Source organism: Zootoca vivipara, chromosome 10 (genome assembly GCF_963506605.1).
Source record: "Zootoca vivipara chromosome 10, rZooViv1.1, whole genome shotgun sequence".
Lineage (NCBI taxonomy): Eukaryota > Metazoa > Chordata > Lepidosauria > Squamata > Lacertidae > Zootoca > Zootoca vivipara.
In genome coordinates, this window is record NC_083285.1 from 38,655,678 (window position 1) to 38,678,939 (window position 23,262).

Consider the following 23,262-nt stretch of genomic DNA (forward strand, 5'->3'; position numbering starts at 1 on the left):
CAAGGTTTCTTTGTAAAGCTGGTTTATCAGAGCACATATTGTCATGATATATTGGAACCAAACAAGCACAGCATTCAGTCTTTACTCAAATGACAGCAACACAAGTGCAAAGAAGCTAGCATCACTAAGACATTTGCAAATGGTTGTAAGAATTATATCTCACAGGATAGGAGAGTAGATATTTCATAATCACAGAAGGTTTGTCCTCCTTGGGTATTCCACAGATATTCATAATGACATAAAAAGAGCAAAGATAATATCCATATTTTAAGAGACATATTACAGGGAGTATAAACATTTGATATATCCGAGGCTTGCAGCTAAAGTTCTGGATGGTTAACAATTTAATATCAACAGTCCCTTACTTGCCTTGACTCTGCTCAGCAATCCACTAGCTGCAAAGTTTCCTTTAATGACATCAGAAAGACCACTGCATCTTCCTGGACAGGAAGGAATATGAAGGTTTCTAGTTATAGTTGAGTCTTGTCTGAGAAACATAGTCTTTCTGAGCTTTATCCTTTAGTTGGTTCTGTATCCTTTGGTTGGTTTTGACTTCTGGTTTGCTCTTTGCTCTTGTCTTCTGTTTTGTCCTTCAGTTCTTGCTTACTCTTCACTCACTCTGATATTCTAATGCAATTTCTACCCCCTGACTACCAGCTCATCTCAGACCATTGCCTATGGATTAGTACTAATACCAGCTTTACTACCTCTTCAGCTGTGCTTTTCCTCCACAATACTAAATATCAGCCCTCGTAAGTCTTCTTTCCCCCCTTTATTCTGTATCCCACTCTTACATTTCAATTCCCCTTCAATCAGTGGTGCAGGTAGGTAATTTAGCTGGACTTAACAGTCTTATTATTATTAGCATTTATCTTATCTTAGCCATCCCCTCCATCCCCTATTTCACCATTCTGTGCTTTACAAGTAGTTATACATTCCTGGTACTGTACAGAAACAACCAAAAACAAGTTTACCAACCCCGATTTAAAAAGAATACTGTAATACTTTGAGCATGTGCAGTTTTAGGTCAACTGAACAATGGGGAGATGGTCATGGACACTGAGACGATAGGGTAAAAATCATGGCTTTGTTCCATCTTTTGTGGATACGTCCTCTTTAACCCAAACACTTACAAAGACATGTTACAATAGTATTGTATCACACAGGTAGCTGCTGACGAAATAATGGAAGAGTATCATGAGGTCATTAGCCAATTTTTGCAAGTGCAGGGAATGGAATATTCTAGCATAAGAAGAGAAAGGAGGGTTGTAAAAGGGGGAAAGAAAAATGGAAGGTGAGTGAAAAATTTGACACAATTTTAGCTCCAGTTGTGTCAACTAATATAAGAGACTTTGAATAAGAACTCTCTTCACAACGAACTGCCAGATGGTCTAGCTGTTCCATTGAGAAAGTCTCACCCAGGGTTTCTAGAGCCTTCACACGGCAAGGGCTTTGCTTCCTAAGCAAGGCAGAGAGCTTAAAAGCAGGTTTTATGTTGCGTTTTCCTGGTGTCCTTCAATTACATATAGTTGAAATTGTACAAGTTAAATGCATGTAAGATGTGATCATATTGTAATATTTTAGAATTGCCAGAACTTCATACTTCCAGACATTAACCGTTTACAAATATAGGTCAGAATTTATGCACCCTCACTTTAATGTTCTGCCCTCTGCTCTGTTAACTGACCAATTTAAGACGATTCCATTTAATGAACATCTTTGGGTCACATTCTTTTATTCTACCATTGTATAGAAAGCCCAGAGAGAGTCTGACTCTTCCTTTATTATGAACTCTACAAGGAAGAGTTACAGGTAGGTAGCCGTGTTGGTCTGACGTAGTCGGAAAAAAAGGGTTGGGATGGCTGAAGATCGCTTTATCATGTATATGATATTGTGAACCATTGTGTATGCCATCAAATGCCAACAGTGCCCTTCAGCTCTCTATATTGGACAAACCATGGAGGGACCTGGTTTGAACAGAGACATAGGATTCTTATCTAATAATAATAATAATAATAATAAATTTATTATTTATACCCCGCCCATCTGGCCGGGTTCCCCCAGCCACTCTGGGCGGCTCCCAACAAAACACCAAAACACAGAAATCCATCAAACATTAAAAGCTTCCCTAAACAGGGCTGCCTTAAGATGCCTTCTAAAGGTCTGGTAATTATTATTCTCTTTGACCTCTGGTGGGAGGGCATTCCACAGGGTGGGCGCCACTACCGAGAAGGCCCTCTGCCTGGTTCCCTGTATACATGATAAAGCGATCTTCAGCCATCCCAACCCTTGCTTTTTCATGCAAGACCATTTGCAGTCGTTCACAGTTGTCAACAGCTATCAGTCAGTCAATCACCCATTTCCACCACCCTTCTGAGTGATACCCCTCCCACCCTTTCCCTACATAAGCGCCTGGGGATTTCTGCTTCAGTGTATCTGAAGAAGTGTGCATGCACACGAAAGCTCATACCAAAATAAAAACTTAGTTGGTCTTTAAGGTGCTGCTGGAAGGAATTTTTTTATTTTGTTTCGTCTACAACGAAGACTCACTGAAATTCTTGTTATATTACTGTTTAAACAGGTAGTTAAATTTTTATATCATCAAGAAACAGAAGGTGAAGAAAGAACTTCCTTTTCGCTGTTCCATAAATATTATCTATTTCTTAATTATGTTAACTAATTATTCTCTGTTTATCAGCTTATATTGGTTGGTGGCCATAATAAAATATATCACCTAAAACCATGTTATAATCATAACTGAACTATTCTTCTATATAATAATAAGGTATTCAAATTTTAAGGTTCTTAGTTACGTTTCTGATCAGATCCCAGCCTTGCAAAGTGGCCTGGGGAGGGTGCAAAGTGGCTCACAAAGTGGCTCGGGGAAGGCGTCATGAGAATGTGCCCTTCGATCCCAGCCTCTCAAGGGCAAAGCTGGCCGTCCCCGAGCCAGCCACACTTTGCAAGGTTGGGATCTGATCAGATCCTAGCCTTGCAAAGCGCCACAAGGCTGGCTCAGGGAGGGTGGTGGGAGGAGCCTCCCCCAAAGATGCCTGGAGCAATCACCCCACAGTGCCCCCATACACACTACACCCCTGCTGGCACTGGGTATTTCAGATGAAGCTGCAATAAGTGCAGAGTCAAGATCACTCTGAAGTCAAGTTACTTTATACTCAGTGTATACTCAGAGGTCCTCACATACAGTGTGAATCGGTAACCTCTGGACCATCCAAAATAATTATACCGGCTAGCTACCAGAGGATGCAATGCAAGCTGCAAAATGAGCCTTCTTCACAGCCAGACAGTAGCCATGATTACATGCTTTAACCAGTGTTTGGGAAGCTTCAGAGTGAGACTTGGGTCACTTGCACTAAATCTTTGTCCAGCTTGCTTCCTAGCCCCAAGTTCCCCAGAATATCAAGGGGACACTTGAGCTCCACAATGCTACATAGGACATGGGAGCAATCATGTCAACCACTGTGTCATCTTTTTCTATAGTGAGATCAGGGCTTCAATAGAACTGACAGCTTTCTCCACTTAAAAATCTCCCAGAGCATTCAGGAACACATCAGCTCCATCAGGCTCTGGGGCAAAAGGGCCCACCACTCTACATAATAGGTTACGGTCCAACCCTGACAACTGAGTGCATTTCACTACCCCTATTGTCAACCTATCCCTCATATCACTTGGGGCAAAGACTATATCATGCCCTACCTGATGTGTGGGACAGATGATCATTTGAGACAGACCCATTGTTGTCATGGAGGCCATCAAGCCCCAAGCCCAGTAACAATCTCCACATGACTATTGAAATCACCCAGGACTATCACCCTGGGTCCTTCAAGAATACCCCAGAGACTACCAAAGCTAGCCCAATCAGGGTGGTCAGTAGACCAGCAGCATCCCCAATCTGTCTCTTTGGCCCAACACCAGGTGCAGACCTTCTAAGTCTATATTAAGGTCAAGAGGTTTTATGTTCAAGGATATTGTAATGAAGTATATTTATTATGGACAACAGCAAACCCTCCCTCTCAATGCCCAAGTCTAGGCTGGTGTTGAACCGAGTACCCAGGTGGGCACAGCTGGATGAGGTCAAGCCCACCCAGCTCACTCACCCAAATCTTGTAATCAAGTCTAGGATGACCTTGGTCTTATTAAGGATTGATTTGGTATTCAGTAACAGCACCAGCAGAATTGAAGGCTGGAAATGTACCTTCCAGAGATGTCGGATGGCTGGAACAAGAAACCAAAACTGAACATATAGGCCTCCACTGCAGATGGTAGTCAGCCCCTTCATTCAAACTATACCTTCCCCTGCACTGGAACTGGAGCAGTATCTTTGCCACTTCCTGCTAGCTGCCCACTCAGACTCATTTCATCACCATTTTATTCCATACCTATAAATATCTGGGAGATTAGGCCTACAGATAGTAAACTAAGGCATCCTACAATGTCAGATGGAAGATGGTACATCCACTACAAGTCTCACCTCTGCCTCTCACTCAGGGGGAACCCCACCAGATAAAACGTCCCCTCAATCAGGCTGTCACCATGGGTGAAGGTCACAGGCCTGTCTCCTCCACTGTCTGGCCTACAATTCTATATCCTAGATGACACTGTGGGACACTCCTGTTCCTGTGTCTCCCTGAAGTGGTAACCCAAAATAGTGAACTCCTCTCGTGTGACATATGACTCCACACTGACACCCCAGCTGTATCCACTCAGCCAGCAACCAAATAATACCAGGCACTGCAATCAGCCAGAAAATCTGCTTATGTGCTGACAGGCAGCTCCAAGAAAGACGACTCTAAGACTGATACAGACAACTTGAAACACAGCAACAACAAAATTACCTTGCTGCATTTTATTATGTACATAGCCATGGTCTGAGCAGGAAGATTATAATCCATCTTCACCCTAGTCACAATGCAACACCCTAGTCACATTGCCTTTACCTATGTAGAAAAGTTCCATGGTTGAAACTGAGTGGATGCAATGATGGTGATGATTTCTTCGCCACTATCATTGCCCAGATTAGAACCCAAAATGGGCTCTAACCTGTGTTTTAAATATGCTTGCTGTTAACCAAATTGAATTTTCTCACTAAAGAAAGGGAGAACAAAATTATTTTGTACACATGAAAATGGAGGTGACTGCTACAACAGCAGAAGTGGTGCAGGTGTTTTAAGTAGGGCAGTTTACTAAAGCTTGGTGCACACAAAAATATGACTATGTCTAAACTTAATGCAGATTAATACCAACATTTTTAACACAAAGTAATACCAGCATAATATTGATAGCCATTTGACACTTACTTGTGACCATTTAAAGCTGCATGGTGCAAAGCAGTGTAACCCGAACTATCTGTGCAGTTTATATTTGGTCCTCGCCAGATGCTGAAAATAAAGCACAAACTCTATTATAATAAATACATAATTTGTGGGTTTATTTATTTCAAAAACATTATCCATAATCATTATATACAGACAGAGGCTCACTGAAATGTAAACACTGGCCAACAAATAAAGGTAAATTTAAGCAAGAAAATCAGAAGCAGAATATTCTTGTGGTGGGGAGTATACCACTTTGGTGAGCTTTTAAAGCAACTGAATGTGAAAAGTTTATCACCTCAGAAAGATGACCAATATCCAAAAGCCTTATCTCTAAAATATAATTTTCTTTTACATCAATCTTAAATATCACAGCAGAACATACAAGTGGGGCTGTTCTTTCAAGTACAGATGCTCAAACACTGATTCTGCCTGTGATACATCCCACCTCTTATGACTAGGGACTCAATGTGGGAAACCTCAGGTCTAGGGCTGAATGCAGCCCTCTGGGTCTCTTCATTTGGCCCTTGGAATTCTCCTTAGGTCACTGTAAACCAGCTTCCAACATCTCAGTGTTTGACCTGCATTAAAAAAAATTGTTCAAGTTTAACAAAATAGAAGTGATTTTTTTTTAAAAAAAATGTTTTTATTAAAAGATTTTCATGGATAACAAAGGTACATATAATGTTACTGTTTTCAATTCACAGTCCTCGTTTGCAAAGTATGGTAGTTTCTCAAATTCCAGACAGAAACAATCTGAGTTTACTAGGTGGAAGAGCTCAACAAATGAGACTTTTCAGGCAAAATAGCAACTGATAAAAATATTTCTTTATAACTGCCCATTCTACTGAGAAATTTATAAAAATGATCTATGCTGCAACCTGTTGTGCTTGGCATAAATTGAACACCACTTGCTCTCTCAATAATCCCTCTTTCAATTTTATAAGCTTCAGGTTGTTCATAAACTAGGGAAACTTATGCCAACAAAACTGTGAGAAAACATGTCTGGAACCGGCCACCAGTGGCCAAAAATCAACCTTATGTGTCATAGACTAACCAGGCCACCAACAGAACAGTACTCAAGCTACAAGGTATAACCCTCCAAAATTCTAGGATCCAGCAAGCTTCACGAGCCTCTAAGAGCACAAATTCTAATTGCATTCCCTCCAACATTCTGGGAGGGCAAATTGGGACACAGCCTCCCCACACACACCTCCACATCATCCTGCCGCCCTTACGCACCACTGCTGCAGCCTCCCCCTGCATCATGCCACCACCGGCCACCCTTATACACTACCACAACTGCCTCCCCGCAATTCACCATCTCGCTGCCAGCCAGCCTTACCCCCCACTGCCGGCACTCACACACATGCGACACAAGCAAGTACTTCACAGAAGTGGCACTGGAGAAATAGGGGAGCACAGCACCAAAAAAGGTGTGTCAACAACTGCGGTAGAGGCGGTGGCAGAGGGAGCCAAAATAGGACATCCAAGATTGGCATCAGAAACTGGGGTGGCCTCTGTCAATCTAGGATGTCCTGCTCAATATGAGATGGTTCACAGCAGCACAGAATGGCAGAACTAAGGGCTAGCTCACAATTGCTAGCAACCCACATATCAGCAACTTGGAAGAATGAGGGACAAGCTTGTGGCCAGTGATATGTACAATTGCAGCAGCTGGAAAAAGAGCTGATAGAATTACAGAAACTGCAGTCATCATGTATATTTTTTCCATGTGGATGTGCACGTCTTACAAACAATATATGAAGGTGAGTGCAGACTGATCACAGGCCTGCCTGCACCCTACACATTTGTGAGACACTTGTGTGGGAACTGCTGGCAAATACAGACATGCTATGTATTTCAATAAGGCAATCATCAGATGGTTTCCAGACTAGTATAATCTAATTCAGACTGTGTCCTGCCACAAGTGTGGGGCCACAAAACTACCCCTCCCCCCCACACACATACACATCAGAGCAATGTAATTTTCGAGACTGGTTCCACAAGCAGATTATTAGTTTTCCAAGTTGTAAACCAGCATTTCTTAATGCAATGAGATGAGAACTTCCTAGACTGAGAGAGCAGAACGTTCAACTTGAGGGGTTTTTCTTTCTATAAATCTGCCTGTCAAGCCACACCACTGCCACCCATAAGCTGTACATGAGCGACCTTTCTGAGGACAAAAGCTTCCAGACACAGGCCTTAGCCTCTGCACAAGTCCACCTGACTTTGTATTCAACTTTTGCTTGGAACTTTCCAGCATGTACTCCCCATCTATTTACCTCCAACCTTGTTCTTTTACACAGCCTTTGCTTCATCTTTCCATGCACAACCTTGCTGTCCCAGACTTTGGCTGGCTTAGTTCCCTCTTGCCTCAGCTATTGTTTTCTTGCCCTTAACCTCCTTTCTCACTTTTCCCTCTCCAGGTGGTTCTCTATGAGGCCATTTAGCTTATGGACCTTCTGATTTTGTAAGGATTTACCCCGTCAGGATATTTAATGTGACTAACACACCAACATAATCAAAAGTTAATTTTGGCTTAGATACATTTGCATTAGATACATTTGAAGTCAAGTGGAGTTGGACAATAGTAACAAATTTTCTGGGCAAGGAAAACACATCTGATTTAATGTATTTGGCTTTCATTAAAGGACACAGTAGTTTCACACAATAAATTATTAAGTAAGGTGACTAATATCACAGGAACTGTAAAACAGGTTCAATCAATATTGTTAACCAAGGAACAAATTACTAGAAATATTCTCTAAGGATCAGTATTGGAACTTTTCTCAAATGACCCTGGCAAATGAAATACAAGGATGTTGCTGAAATTTAATAGAATATGCTGAGGAGACAAAGCAGAAACCATTTTCTGCTACTTTTCTGTGTGCAATTTCGAAATATGCCTAGGGAAATCGAACACTTTGAGTGGCTTTTAAATTTATTTTCCTGTGCATCCAACGCCCTAAGGATTTGGATTTTGCCATTTTCAGGATAGGGTACTGAAGTGAATTACTGTAATTGTCCTGGATAGCTCAGTTGGTTACTGCATGGTGCTGATAACACCAAAGTTGCAGGGTTTGGACTATATCAGGGGTTCCCAAACTAAGGCCCGGGGGCCGGATGCGACCCAATCACCTCCTAAATCCGGCCCTCGGATGTTCTGGGAATCAGCATGTTTTTACATGAGTAGAATGTGTCCTTTTATTTAAAATGCATCTCTGGGTTATTTGTGGGGCCTGCCTGGTGTTTTTACATGAGTAGAATATGGTCCTTTTATTTAAAATGCATCTCTGGGTTATTCGTGGGGCATAGGAATTTGTTCATATTTTTTTTCAAAATATAGTCCGCCCCCCCACAAGGTCTGAGGGACAGTGGACCGGCCCCCTGCTGAAAAAGTTTGCTGACCCCTGGACTATATGATCCTCAGAGTCCCTTCCAACTCTACAGTTCTATGATTCTATGAACAAATAGACTGCTTTTATATTCTTAGGCAGTAGCAAGGATATGGATAGAAATGAGCAAAACTAATAAGAAAAGGTGTTTACTTTCTAGCACCACTCATAGTCCTGTTGTTGTTGTTGTTGTTGTTGTTGTTGTTGTTGTTGTTGTTGTTGTTGTTGTTGTTGTTGCCCTTGCAGCTATACTCACTTATGAGAAAGGCTCTGGGAGTAAACCCCAAGGGAAAATCCAGACCCACTCTCCTGCGATATTCAGAAGAAATTGCTAAGGAGTAAACCATACACAAATCCAGAGTGGAGTCCCTAAGATGGTTGGACGGCATCTTGTACACCCCCTTCTGGCAATGCCTGCAGTCAAGTTGGCACCAAATGTATTGCTATTATTTCCTTTGGACTACATCAGCGAGGCTGGGAGGGGAGTGGGAATTGCACCCTGGAGAGATAATTTGGTGCTGCTAACACAGCAAAAACAGCACAGTGGAAGGCAGCAGTTATGAGTTACTGGTCGCTGTAGCCGCAGCAGGCACTGTGATTCTCTAGCCCAGGCATCCCCAAACTGCGGCCCTCCAGATGTTTTGGCCTACAACTCCCATGATCCCTAGCTAACAGGACCAGTGGTCAGGGATGATGGGAATTGTACTGTAGTCCAAAATATCTGGAGGGCCGAAGTTTGGGGATGCCTGCTCTAGTCGTTTAACTTCACCCCTGGAGGCACATTCCATTGTCTCTTGAGACAGATGGATGCCCACAATATTTATATTTCAGCTTTTTCCTTGATGGGGACTCAAAGCGACTTGGGGTACTGCTACATTCTGAAAAAGATAGTTGTGAAGGGATTTCTTGCTTTAAAACAGCATTTTAAAATGAGAATTTGTAGGTTACATTTTTTTTCAGTGATAAGCGAGTAGTCTAAACATGCTGAAAAAAATGTCACAGAACTCCCAGAATTAACCTCTAAGGAAGAAACAATACATTAATTAATTTTCCAGTGCTGAAGGAACATATTTGGCCTAAGTGAAACAGCCACAAATACCTCTGTAGGATAATAATGTAATAGCTGTCCTGTATACTAATGTGAATGAAATGTGTCCCGTATTAAAACAGAAATCAAGTTCTAGAAAAGAATATTTAGCTATGAGTAGAATAGAATGATTTGGATTGTTTGTGTATCTGCCGCCTAATTTGCTTATGTTTACTATTGTTTGCATTTACATGATTCCACATTTACAATAAAATATGGGAAATCTTTTATGACATTGACAAGCCTTACTATTACTTTAAAGGTTGTTAGTTTAAAAACTCTGTCATTCGTCAAAGAAATAAAGCTTTTTAACTTACACTGAATAAAAACTTTGTTAACTGTATCCAACAATGGATCTCTCTCATTAGCCTCCTTCTGAAAGGAAGCACAAGGCAGCTTATTGAGCTTTGTGTATAGTTACATCATCCAAAGAGACTTTTGAAGGAATACTACTTTCATTGTAATTAGAACACTTCAGGTTCAAAACAAGCAAATTGTGAAATAACTGCTCAGCCAGGCTGTAACTGTTAGTACCTGAAGTCTCATCCACAGGTGACCTTGTTTACATTAGTTAGACAAAGCACTAATGCATTACTAATACATTACTAAGAAACACATCAATTGCCTTAAATGGAGCAACAATTTTAGAATTATCAAATTGAGTCCAATCATCATGCTATTCCCAAAAATCAAACATTTCTAAGCCAAAATTAGGGTTAAATAATATGGGTGGAAACCAAGATATCACTAAGTGAATGTTCAGTCATTGCAAGGATTTCTGCTTGCGCGATGGTACTTGCTACCTCTCTCCTCCCCATGTGTCCACAATCCTGTTCTAGGAACAGATTTGGTGAGGGAATGGGGTACATGGTAAGGACAGAGGGATGATTACCCTTGCATAATTGCACTGATGGATGAGTTAGTTGAACACTGCTGTAAATCTATAACAACAGAATAAAATCTATTACACTCAAAAGTATGGAAAATATACCAGTGCAGGAAGCTAATTTGGGAATATATTCCACAAGATATATGAGTTTAAGTGAAAGTGGACAAGAATAAAATTCCTCTCTAATCATGAGCTAGTAATAATGTGCTTATGCAATAATCTATAATGAAACCTGTACAGCAAATCAGTATGTCCCAATCAAAATACCAGCTAGTTGCTATAGCAACTCTTACACTGAATCTGTATATTTGTGTGTATATTTTTAAAGAATTGGATTACTTATATTCTAAAGAAATCAACCTGCCACCTTCAGTCATCTTATATAGCCTTATAAGAATGCAAATAAAATGAAATAATTAATGTATTGAAGACCACACATTCAGAAAACTAAAAAAGCAAACGTGAGTAGTTCATACAATCAATTCATCCAACTACAAACATGTGTGGACCCCTAAAGTTCTCCAAATTACTTCCAATCTAGTTTAAACTCACAGATCAAAACTCTTGGCTTTCCAACTTTCTCTGCCTCAAAACTACTCTTCCCATTAATGAAGAGTGTCATTTGCAAGGGGAGCAAGATTCTCAGTTGGCAAGGAATATTTATTAATATTTTTTGCTTGGATCCCAAATATCCATTAGTTGCCTGATAGGCCCATTTGCAGGCCAAGGCGCTGTGCTCCCCAATCCCCAACCCAGAAAAATAAGAGATCAGTAAGACTTGTTTGGATGAAAACAGGCCACAACTTTATTGAATACAGATGAAAGAGGTTTGTCTTGGGCATGGGGCAATCAAAATACTTCCGGCCTGCCCACCAGAAATGACACGCAGGGGTTCCTAAGACTTACATTAAATAGGGTGACCCCCGCAGGGACCGCCATCTGGGGGAGTGCCTTCGGCCCTAGCCCTGCCTGGGCATGTGGACATGACCACTCCCTCCAGATCCCTTTAACGGGATACCTGAGTGTCTGGAAGGGCAGGCGGATACTATAACCTCCCCTCCATCCAAAACAACGGATTGCCGCAATGCCCCATGTCAGCTGTGACTATTGCTATGAGGTAAGCAAAACCACCGAGTCAGAGCTAATATGCCCAGTGGACAAATTCCTACCCCACCCCGTAAAGAACAGCGACCACTGTAGCCAGAGCAAGGTCCTTGACTATCAACCTAAACCAAGGGTGGGTGGGCAAGGAAACCAGACGAAAGAACAAACAGGTAGTGCCCCAGGTGCAGGCTGCTTAAATGGCCAGGGGGTGACCTGAGAGAAGCCTACCTGCTCAGTCAGTTCCGCCCCCTGCCACAGTCCAGATCCCAGCCTGCATCCCCATTCTCCAAAGCAGGGTTCAGACTAGGATCTGGCCCCTGATAGGTGACGGGGGCTTGTACCTCTGCTGCCTACCAGGAAATGCACTGAAGCCATGGCTCCATCGTCGAGGGCCTGTGGAACCTCAGCCGTCCTACAACACCGCCACACCAAAAGGGGTGAGCGGACTTGCAGTAATCAAGAGAGATACTATTCAGCCAAGCAGTCTCAGCAGCAGGACACCTTTGTAGCCTATAGAGCTGACAGGAAGTTAGCCCTTGCTTCCTGCTTACGCCCTGCATCACCACACTACCTGCTGCATGTGACACAGAGCCACTTCCTTATTTAACGGCAGGAAGGCTGCTCTCATTCTCTCTTCCTTTCTCTGTGGCTGTTGCATGGGTTGGATCTCAGTACAGTGCAAGTGGTTAATAATATAAAAATCCAGTTATGTAATTTCCAGGTTTTGTGTAGGAACTTGTGCAAATTTGATATGGCCATGGCGCTTAGCACCAACTAATTTTATTTACTTATGATATTTATATGTTGCCCCAAAACATAAAGTTCTCTAAGTGGCCTACAATAAATGAATATAAAGACAATTTAAAATAGAACATAGCACCATAGCTGCCAAGTTTTCCCTTTTCTCGCAAGGAAGCCTATTCAGCATAAGGGAATTTCCCTTAAAAAAATGGATAACTTGGCAGCTATGCATAGCACCATTAAATAAAGATAAACATAAATAGAATAAGAATACACTCTTGCCTTAACCCCAAAGTTAAAATAGATTTTTAAACCAAGGGATGGGGCCCTATTAAACTGGCTCATGTTTTATTTCATTTTTTAAAAAAATTAAATTTGTATACCACCCTTCACCCAAAGATCACAGGGTGATTTGCAACATAAAAATACAAAATGAGAACACAAAAACTAAACAATAACTCCCCTCCCACAAACACATTTTAAAGGCCATAGAATGTTAATCAGCCTAAGGCCTTGTTATAGAGAAAAGTTTTCACCTGACACCTAAATATATGTAATGAAGGGGCCAGGTGAGCCACCATGGGGTGAGCATTCTACAAACAGGGACGTACCACAGAAAAGGACGATTCTTGTGTTGTCACCCTCTGGGGACCTCTCATAGAGGAGGCATATGAAGAACGGCCACATATGATGGTTGCAGGGTCTGGGTCAGTTCGTATGAGGAAAGACAGTCCCACACAGCTATCACATCTGTGCTGACACTGACAACACATTAATGTAGATTTTGGAGAAATGTGTAGAGCAGGTATAGGCAAATTCAGCCCTCTAGATGTTTTGGGACTACAACTCCCATCATCCCTGACCACTGGTCCTGTTAGCTAGGGATGATGGGAGTTGTAGTCCCAAAAGGGCCGAGTTTGCCTATGCCTGCTGTAGAGCACTGTCAGGTTGATTTATATACATTTTTTGAGATCCAGTTATTGCAGCTTGAGGACATATAAGGACACTTGCAGAGGTCTGGCCAACTACTTAGGCTCTCTTGACCCTTCAAGAGTAGACCAGAAAGAGCCTTCTTATTAAGAGGCCTGGACCCAGAGGTTATAGATAACCACCAACTAGATGCTATTGCCCTTCCTGGACAAGGTGATTGAAAGGGCTAGATAGCTTCAGGTATTTGAAACTGTGTGTGCAGACTCATGTGAATCTGGCAGTTCCAAGGGACTGATTCTGTTTGCGTAACCCTTGAACAAAACACTACTGTAATCACCACATGGAAACAATCAGAATCCGTTTTACCATGAGCTTATGTTCAAAATGTTCAAAATTTTCTTCAAATTCATTTTGGCCTAAAGTTAAGCTGCTCTTAAAACAACATATATAGGCATAACAGCCAAGAATTGTTGGCTACCAGTGTATATCTGACATTAAGTTCATATTGCATATTAAAACAAACTACTAGTGTCTTCAGAAAAACTCATTGTTAAATTATCTTATTTACACAGCAGCAATAATCAGCATCCATCTGAATAAACAGCACTACAAACTGCTTATAATTACTGCATACATCGCTCCAAGGTGTAATGCAAATACATGCCTATTCAAAACTGTAATTGCTATTATGCCTTTAATTACTACATGTAAGTGTATTCATAGATCGTGGCTGCAATGACCATGACTGTAATAGCAACCTGTCTGAAGGCAGCTTTCACAGCTTATAATACAAATGTTGAAATTATGTGAAATTTATTAATCAACATTTTTATATTGCCAAAATAAAGAACTCAAAAGATTGACTGGGCCAGATATCCTTTAACCAAAAATATAAGACAGTGTGCCAGTCTGTGTAATACACACACACACACACACACACACACACACACACACACAGTTGCACATGCATTTAGACTATCTGCTCACCTGGGGCTCAGGGGGCGGGGTGGCATTCACTGCACAGCACGGCTGCACAGAGCCATCATCACCTTGCACAACCAGGGAGGGGATGGCCACCTGGTACCACCAACCTCTGGCTCTGCAGGAGCTTCCAGGTAGGTTGGCCTCAACCACTAGGTCAATTGGGGCAGGAGCACAGAGGCTGCACCCTGCCTGTCCCTGGCATATTTAAGAGAGCGGCCAGGTGGCCACTAACATCATGCACCTGTGCAATTGTACCCATTGGTTCCTTTAGAACTGTATAATTATTGTGATCTCTAAAATGGCTGCAGAGCCTTCAGTTTTGTTGCTTCCTTTCTGACAGTTACAAGGAGATTCTTATCTTTAGTTTCCAACTGCCTAACATATTGTGGTACTAGCCTGGTACTCATAGGCACCTAGGCATTGCATATAGGTGAGGGCATGGAGTTCCATATAAGAGGAATGGAGCACGCTACCCTTCCTCTGCTCCCAGCATAAAAACAAAGCAGGCTGGGAGAGGATAGAGTTTCCTCCACTGTGCCTACTATACAAATTCATCTATCTCATTCAGCCCTTATGGGCTAGTAACTTATGGGGACTTGTAGGCTAGTATCTAATCAGGTGTATGTACAAGGCTGATCTCTGTCCCAGTCATGGAGCCAAATGGCACCTTAAAATATTAGAATATATAGAACTTGCCAGAATGACATATAGATTAAAAAATGAAGACAATAAGAATTTAAAAGAGGACTGGATGTTATATATTGAATATATGGGGAAATATTATTAATGAGAAACTAAGTGTAATAGACTGGGGGGGAAACCACTGAGCCTAGGGCTTGCTGATCAGAAGGTCGGCGGTTCGAATCCCTGTGACGGGATGAGCTCCCGTTGCTTGGTCCCAGCTCCTGCCAACCTAGCAGTTCGAAAGCACATCAAAATGCAAGTAGATAAATAGGAACCGCTACAGCGGGAAGGTAAACGGCGTTTCCATGTGCTGCTCTGGTTTGCCAGAAGCGGCTTTCTCATGCTGGCCACATGACCTGGAAGCTATACGCCGGCTCCCTCGGCCAATAATGCGAGATGTAGAATAAGTAGTAGAATAAGAAAACGCAGTCAAAAAGACAACAGATAGAAAACCAGAGAAGAATGGAGGGAAGAGTTAAAATTAAGGCTCATAAGTGTCAATTAAATTGGAGAAATAAGTTATGTTACTATTATTTACAGATATATGTCTTATGCTTATGGTTTTGGGGTTTTTTGTTTTTCTTTCCTACTACCATATGTTTGACTGTAGCATACTATTCTATCATTACACCTCTTACACACATTTTCTCTATACTAACAAGTCCCAAATGCTGCGACCTTTCTTCATAGGGGTGTTGCTCCATATGCTTTTTCATTTTTGTTGCCCTTTTCTGAACCTTTTCCAATTCTACAATATCCTTTGAAAGTGAGGTGACCAGAACTGTATGCAGTACTCCAAATGTGGTCACACCATAGATTTGTATAACAGCCTAATCATATTGGCAGTTTTATTTTCAGTTCCTTTCCTAATGATGCCCAGCATGTAATTTACCTTCTTCACAGCCACCACACACAACACAGTCATTTTCATCAACCGATCTACGAACTACAAACCCAAGGTCTCATTCCTGATCCATCACTACAAGTTCAGACCTGTATTTATGTGAAATTAATACACACACCCCCAAAAAACCATTCATCATTTAGTTTACACTTTTTACAGTGGATTACATTTGCCATTTTACAACCCATTCACTCAGATTGAATAGGTCCTTTTGGAGCTCTTCGCAATCTCCCACCTTCACCACATTGAATAATTTAGTATCATCATCAAGTCACTCCTAATTCAAGATTGTTTATGAACAAGTTAAAAAGTACAAGTTCCAATATCTATCCTTGGGGAACCCCCCTTTCTACTCCTTCCTACTCTTTGCTTCCTGCAACTTAACCAATTCCTCCTCCCAACGCCATTGTCTCACCCAAGCATTGAGACCACAAAGCTGTGCCTAGCTGGCTGATCCTGCGTGGGACCAGTAGCATTTCATTGAAAGCTACATTGGAGGTCCTGGCTTTCAACATCCTACCTAGCAACCTAAATTTGACTTCCAGGACCTCGTGACTGCATTTCCCGATGTTGGTGCCCACAAGCACCACAGCCACTGTCTCCTCCTCAGGCTATCTAGATGGTGGGTAACATCCTCAACCTTAGCACCAGGCAGTCAATTCACCCTGCGGTCTGTATGTCCATTGCACACCCAACTATATATGATTCTAAGGATCAAATCGCCTACTACCACAATCCTTCCACCCACTGGAGAAGTATCCTCAGCAGAAGAGGATAGATGTCCCCCTCGTTTCCCTTCTAAGGAAATGTTTCCCTCTTCCTCAAGGTGACACTTTCCTTATTTGAGACCCTCATTCTCCCTGACAGCAGATCAGTCATTGTGGCAGTAGGAAACAGCTACAATGTCCCTGAAAGCTGCATCCACCACTAGTTCTCTCTCTTCCCTTTTCCAGGTCTACCAGGTCTCTTGTTCCCAGAGAGCCAGGAGCTCATTGCACTTTAGACATACCCACAACCTCTGCCCAATGGGGGGGGGGAATATATGGCACTTGGATGGATGGTTTGATATTTGCTCCTTCAGTGGCAAATGGATGGATGAATCAAGCAAACAATTCAGTAAGAACGAAGCATGTCTCTTGATTCAAGAGGACTTCAGTGGAGAGCAATGGTATCTCATTTGCAGATGGAAGATAATAATTTCTCTTCTGTCATTTCCTATTGATTAGCTTCCTTCTGCAAATGGGATACCATTGCTCTCCCCTGAAGTCTTCTTGAATCAGAAACCTGCTTCCTTCTTACGGAATTAGCCAGATTCTTGCTAGCTTCAAAATTTCTCATCAGCATAGGTCATTTCCTCACTTGAAGAATCAGAGTCAGTCTTAGCTATCCCCAGGGCATTGGGTTGCTCATAAACAACATGAATCTTGAACTTATTCTTCCCAGGAAAGGAATGAACTTCATAATTCAGCAGCAATACAAGAAATTGATTTTCTTCTCCTCCATCTCTGCAGAGCTCTTTTTTAAAAAAGAAAGAAAAAGAAACAAACTCTCCATGGTTTGAAAGACACATCATTGGCAAGACTCTCTGTTAAGCTTGTGTAGCTTTTACAACCTAGCACAGAATGAGGAGAAGGTGAGAAACTGGAGTTGTAGCATCTTCACACTGTATATTACTGCAGTCAATCTGAGGCACCTGGCACCTCCATGCTGGACACAAATTTGCTGCCATGAGCAAATTGTGGGGAGTTCAGCAAACAATTGGATGGGAATATGTTGTCAAAAACCCCTCTAAAACCTGGAGATGGCCTTGTTCTGAATATGCCCACAAAAGGAAAGCCATTTCGCTGGAAGTATTTAAACTGATGATGTTTTGAAAACAATCCAGCAAAGCCCGAGGAGGAATAGTCCCCTATGATTCTGAATCATCTTTGATAGTGGTAGAACCAGAATATGGAAACCACTAAGAAATCCCACTTACATTTAAAAAGATGTAATGATTTTATGTATCACTTCCCTCTGTAACACTACACTTCCCTAGCTAATAAAGTGACTTTCTAACTAATGCTGTAACTGCAACCTGATGACCAAATAAAGAGTCAGATACACAGGTGGGCTGATGTCTGAATTGACAGTTCATTGCTCCACTTCCACAGTCTGCTTTAAAACATCAGTGGTTTGCTGTATTCTTGAATTCTCAAACCAGTGTAGAGCAAACATCAAGATTTCTTCAATTGGAGGTGTGGGCAACAACAACAATCCAGGTTTCCTGGCACTTCCGGTAATGGTGCGCTAACGATCGGGTCGGGAGAGAGAACGCTCCGGACACCGCGGAGCTTAATCTGCAGACAGCGGTGGTTTAAAGGGGGGGAAAGCGTCTAACCCCCCCCCGAAAGACAAGGCAAGGGTACGGAGCCCTTTCCGAAGGGAAAAAAAGCGGCGTTTCAACGGCAGAACTCGGCGGCGGCACCCTTTGAGGTGGAGCGGCAGAGAGGAGCCTTACGCCACGGCGACAGCAACAGTATCGGCTGTCAGCTACAAAGTGTCTGCGGACGCGGCGCCCTAAGACTCGTTTAGTAAGCACCAGAACTCTTCGACGGAGAAAGGATACACCGACCCGTGAGTAAAATTAAGGAACGCCTAAGAGGGCTTAATAAGATCGCGGGCGGGTGGCAAAGTCGAAGAAACTCGTATCGCACCGCTATTGAACTTGCGAACGGCAGCCCCTCTCTTAAAAAAGGGAAGCGAAGGGATACGGCGAAACAGACCACAGACTAGAAAGAACTAAGTGCTGAGGGGTAAAAGCGAACGTTAAAGACTTTTTTGAGATTTAATCGGGATTGAAACTTTTGTTTTAAAATGGCGAATTGGATCAGTGCCAACACACGCTGAAGCCTGCCCGGGCTGGAAGGCTGAAAGGGAGGGGGAGAAAAGAACGGGGAGTGAGGCGACGTGACGATATGCACGACTGAGAGGCTAAGGGGCTGTACCATCGACCAGCGGACAGCGTCTGACTGGCAGGCAAGAGAGACTTCAAAGCAACTTGTTGCTGGGCAGCTTAATTGCCTGCTGTAGCGGACACTGACTGAAGGCAAGCCAGAGCATATTTCAAAGGCGCACCTCCCCCCAGTGCTGCCCCCCAGGCTCTCCCGAATTTATTCTTTGACACCGTATTACAGGTTTTTTTTTTACTGCTGACTAAAATACCAGAGATGATCTGCTAGAGGTGGGGGAAGGGGACTCCCATAAGGAAGAAGCAGGGCTCTGTCACGGCAGAGAAAGACTGACGTTAAATAGAGCATGCCTTTAAAGAAGTATAAAGAGCAACAAGGGAATTCAACAGCAATGGCAGGGAACCAACAAAGAAGACAGTCAATGACAACTCCCAATGGTAATGACCCCCTAGCCGACATAAAGGAATTAATTACAGAAATGAATAAATCCCTAAACGAAAAATTGGACTCTGTGGAATCGAATTTAGAATCCAAAATAGAAGGGAACTCTAAAATGATTGTGGAACTGGCTGGCCAAATGAAAGAACTGGCTGGCAAGAATAAGGAGTTGGACAAGGCAGTGAAGGATCTGGGAACCAAAATGACAAAGCAAGATGACGCAATAAAGAAAATTACGCTAGAAAATAAGGAAATAAAGGCAGCAAAAGAGAAAGAAGATGAAGAGAGGAAGAAAATGAAAAAAAAATGCAAGAGGACTTAGCTGATCAAATAGCCCTTCTCGAAATGAAGCAAAGGGAGCTGGTTCTACGGATGCGCGGCGTGCCGGAGACAGCGAACGAACAGATAGAAGAGAAAATAATAAAGGGCTTGGCGGATTGGCTACAGGTTAAGGAGGAGGACTTGGCATTGGATGTGGACAAAATTTACAGAATTCGTCTAGATAGAGCTAAAAATATCAAAGGACCTGGAGACTGTATGCTGTTTTTGAATTCGATGTTTTTGAAGGACAAGATTCTACAAAGGAAAAAACACGAGAGTTTGATAATTGAAGGGAAATCAATAGCAATTTTTAAAGAAATTCCGAGAAGGTTTAGACTCAAAAGGCAGGCCTATAAGAATGTGACAGAGGCCCTGACAAAGCATGGAATTTGGTTTATTTGGGAGTACCCTGAGGGGATCACCTTTGAATTTAAGGGTAGAAAGAAGACATTTAGAACAGCGGAGGAGGCAGAAAAATTCTGTACTAGAAACAAGAAAGAATTGTTCAAAGATAGAGAGGAAAAGAAAGACGAACTAGAGTAATTGTTTTAGGTATTATTAAGACCAATTAGTTTCTGAGAGTTGGCGGTCTCCCTCTCCTCTTAATTGAAACAAGTAACCTTAAAATTTGACCGATTATAGGTGCCCCCATTTTTCTGTAATTGTGATTGACTAGATTGCTTAGTGCTTAGTGCTACCTATTCCTCTACTGATTCCTACCTGGACGGCTATCCTTATTTGGGAAGCCGATTTAAAGAGCTTAATTTAGGGAATTATTAAATAAAGTTATGGATTTTAATATTATTTCATGGAACATTAATGGCTTAAATGATAAGTGTAAACGCAATAAGATTGAACGCCTATTGAAGAAAAATTCATGGAATGTTATTGGATTACAAGAAACGCATATCTCGCAAAAACACGAGAAAATATTGTTCAATAAAAGACTAGGGACGGAATTTATTTCATCGAACAAGAAAAAGAAAGGAGGGGTAGTCATTTATGTTAAACAAAGTATCAAATCAGAAAAATTATTTCAGGATGACGAGGGCAGGATGGTGGGGGTACGTCTATATTTACCAGAAGGGAATGTAGTGGTGATCAACATTTATGCCCCCAATGGGTGTAAGAGGGAATTTTTAAAAAATTTGGGAGGGAAAATGGGGGAACACATAAGTGATGAGGAAATAATTTTATTGGGAGATTTCAATGGGGTAATACATCCGGAATTGGATAGATCAGGAAAGGGGAAAAAAGGAAGAGGGAGGTTACCGGAGGCTTTCTTAAATTTGACACGAAATTATGAATTAACGGATGGTTGGAGAAGGGAAAATTTGAGAGAGAAAAATTCACATATTATTCAGAGGCTAGAAAGACATCTTCAAGAATTGACATGATTTGGTTGACACCCGGTTTATTACAGAAAGTAGATAAAAGTGAAATTATGGCAAAATCTATTACTGACCACAACCCAATAATGACCAAAATTAGAGGAATAAGGAGGAGATTTAATAGATGGAGGATGGACGAGAGAATCCTAAATGACGAAATATTTGTCAAAAAAACGAAAGAGCTATTGAAGGAATTTTATAGAAATAACACCACAGAAGGAGTAGAGCTTACGACGACGTGGGAGGCAGGTAAGGCCTTCGTCCGGGGTCTGTATATCCAACAAAAAAGCAGAATTAAAAGAGAAAGAGAAAAAAAATTGGAGGAAATTAAAAAAGAAATTATAGAGAAAGAAAAGGAATTAGCAAGAAACCCTAAAGATGAGAAAGTGGGAATGAGAATCAAGGTTTTACAAAAAGAGATATCAGTTTTAATAGGTCAGGAGATAGAAAATAAAATTAGATGGGCCAGACAAAGAACATTTGAATGGGGAGGGAAAGCGGGGAAATTCCTAGCCTGGAAACTGAGGAAATTACAGAAGGAGAGGTTGATTACAGGGATAATGGATAAGGGTAAAAAATTGACAAAAAGAGAGGATATTCAAAGATGCCTTACCCACTTTTATCAAAAGTTATATGAAAAAGGGGAAATTGATGAAGAGGAAATAGGAAAATTCTTTGCCAAAAGCAAAAGAAAAAAGATTAGTGAAGAAGAAATAGAGTCTCTTAATAAATCAGTATCCATGCAGGAAATCCATGACTCCATTAGAAAGCTAAAAATAGGAAAATCACCAGGAACGGATGGTTTGTCCAGTTTACATTATAAAGTCTTCAAAGATGAATTAGGAGACATATATCAGAAATTAGTAAACGACATCATGGAGGGAGGGGCAGTCCCAAGATCTTGGCAGGAAGCCTATATTACATTAATCCCGAAGGATGATGATGAGATTAAACAACCAGGAAATTTTAGGCCAATCTCTCTCCTAAATGTCGATTATAAGATATTTGCAGATATTTTAGCCAACAGGTTGAAGAAGATTTCAAATAGAGTCATCAGCCAGAACCAGCAGGGCTTTCTTCCGGGTAGGAAGATGGCGAGGAATATAAGAATCCTTTTAGATTTAATAGAATTCTTAGATTGGACACCAGGCAAAAAAGCGGCCCTCGTCTTTCTCGATATACAAAAAGCTTTTGATTCGCTCTCATGGGAATTTATGAAAAAATCATTAATTGAATTTGGAATTAAGGGGGAATTCATGGAGGGGGTCAATTCAATTTATAATAGACAGTTTGCAAAGTTAATTCTAAATGGGGAAGTGATGGAAGAATTTGAGATTAATAGGGGAACGAGGCAGGGGTGCCCCCTCTCGCCATTATTATTTATTTTGTCATTAGAATTATTAATAATTGAAATCAAGGAAGACGAGGAAATTAAAGGAATTAAGGTAAGAGATAAAATATACAAAATTAACGCCTTTGCCGATGATATGTTAGTATTCATAGAGGACCCAGAAGAATCCATTTACAACCTGAGGAAATCGTTGGGAACATTTGAAGCAATATCTGGACTTAAAATTAATGAGAAAAAAACCAAAGTGATAGTTAAAAATATATTGAAGGAAGAAACCATAAAATTGGGTAATAGTATAAAATGGGAAATAGTAAAGAAAATTAAATATTTAGGCATTGAAATTAGTGGCAAAAATATAGAACTTTTTGAAAACAATTATGGGAAAGTATGGAGGGAAGTAAAAAAGGAGATGGAAAGATGGAGTGAGTTAAATTTGACTCTCTCAGGCAGAATGGCCGCAATTAAGATGGTTGTTCTTCCCAAAATATTATTTTTGTTTCAGATGCTGCCCATTGTGTGGAAAAAAGAAATATTTGAAAATTGGAGAAAGGATTTAAGCAAATTTATTTGGGGAGGCAAAAGAGCAAGGATTCAATACAGACTACTTACTGACATTAAAGAAAGAGGGGGTTGGGGGGTCCCGGACCTTAAAATTTACCATGCCTCTGCATGTCTATGCTGGATTAAGGAATGGTTGTTATTGGAGGATGAAGAGATCTTAGTGGTAGAAGGATTTAGGAACGTAACCGGGTGGCATAC

At 41.4% G+C, this 23,262-nt stretch overlaps 1 protein-coding gene across 1 annotated transcript in view; it reads right to left on the reverse strand.

Annotated features, from left to right (window-relative positions):
- LOC118090759 (ankyrin repeat and sterile alpha motif domain-containing protein 1B) overlaps positions 1 to 23,262 on the reverse strand; it is a 192,167-nt gene that overhangs the window by 162,044 nt on the left and 6,861 nt on the right. Inside the window, exon 2 of the mRNA XM_035126879.2 lies at positions 5,316 to 5,396. Within this exon, the coding sequence (XP_034982770.2) occupies positions 5,316 to 5,396 (81 nt within the window). The remainder of the gene's footprint in view (positions 1 to 5,315; positions 5,397 to 23,262) is intronic.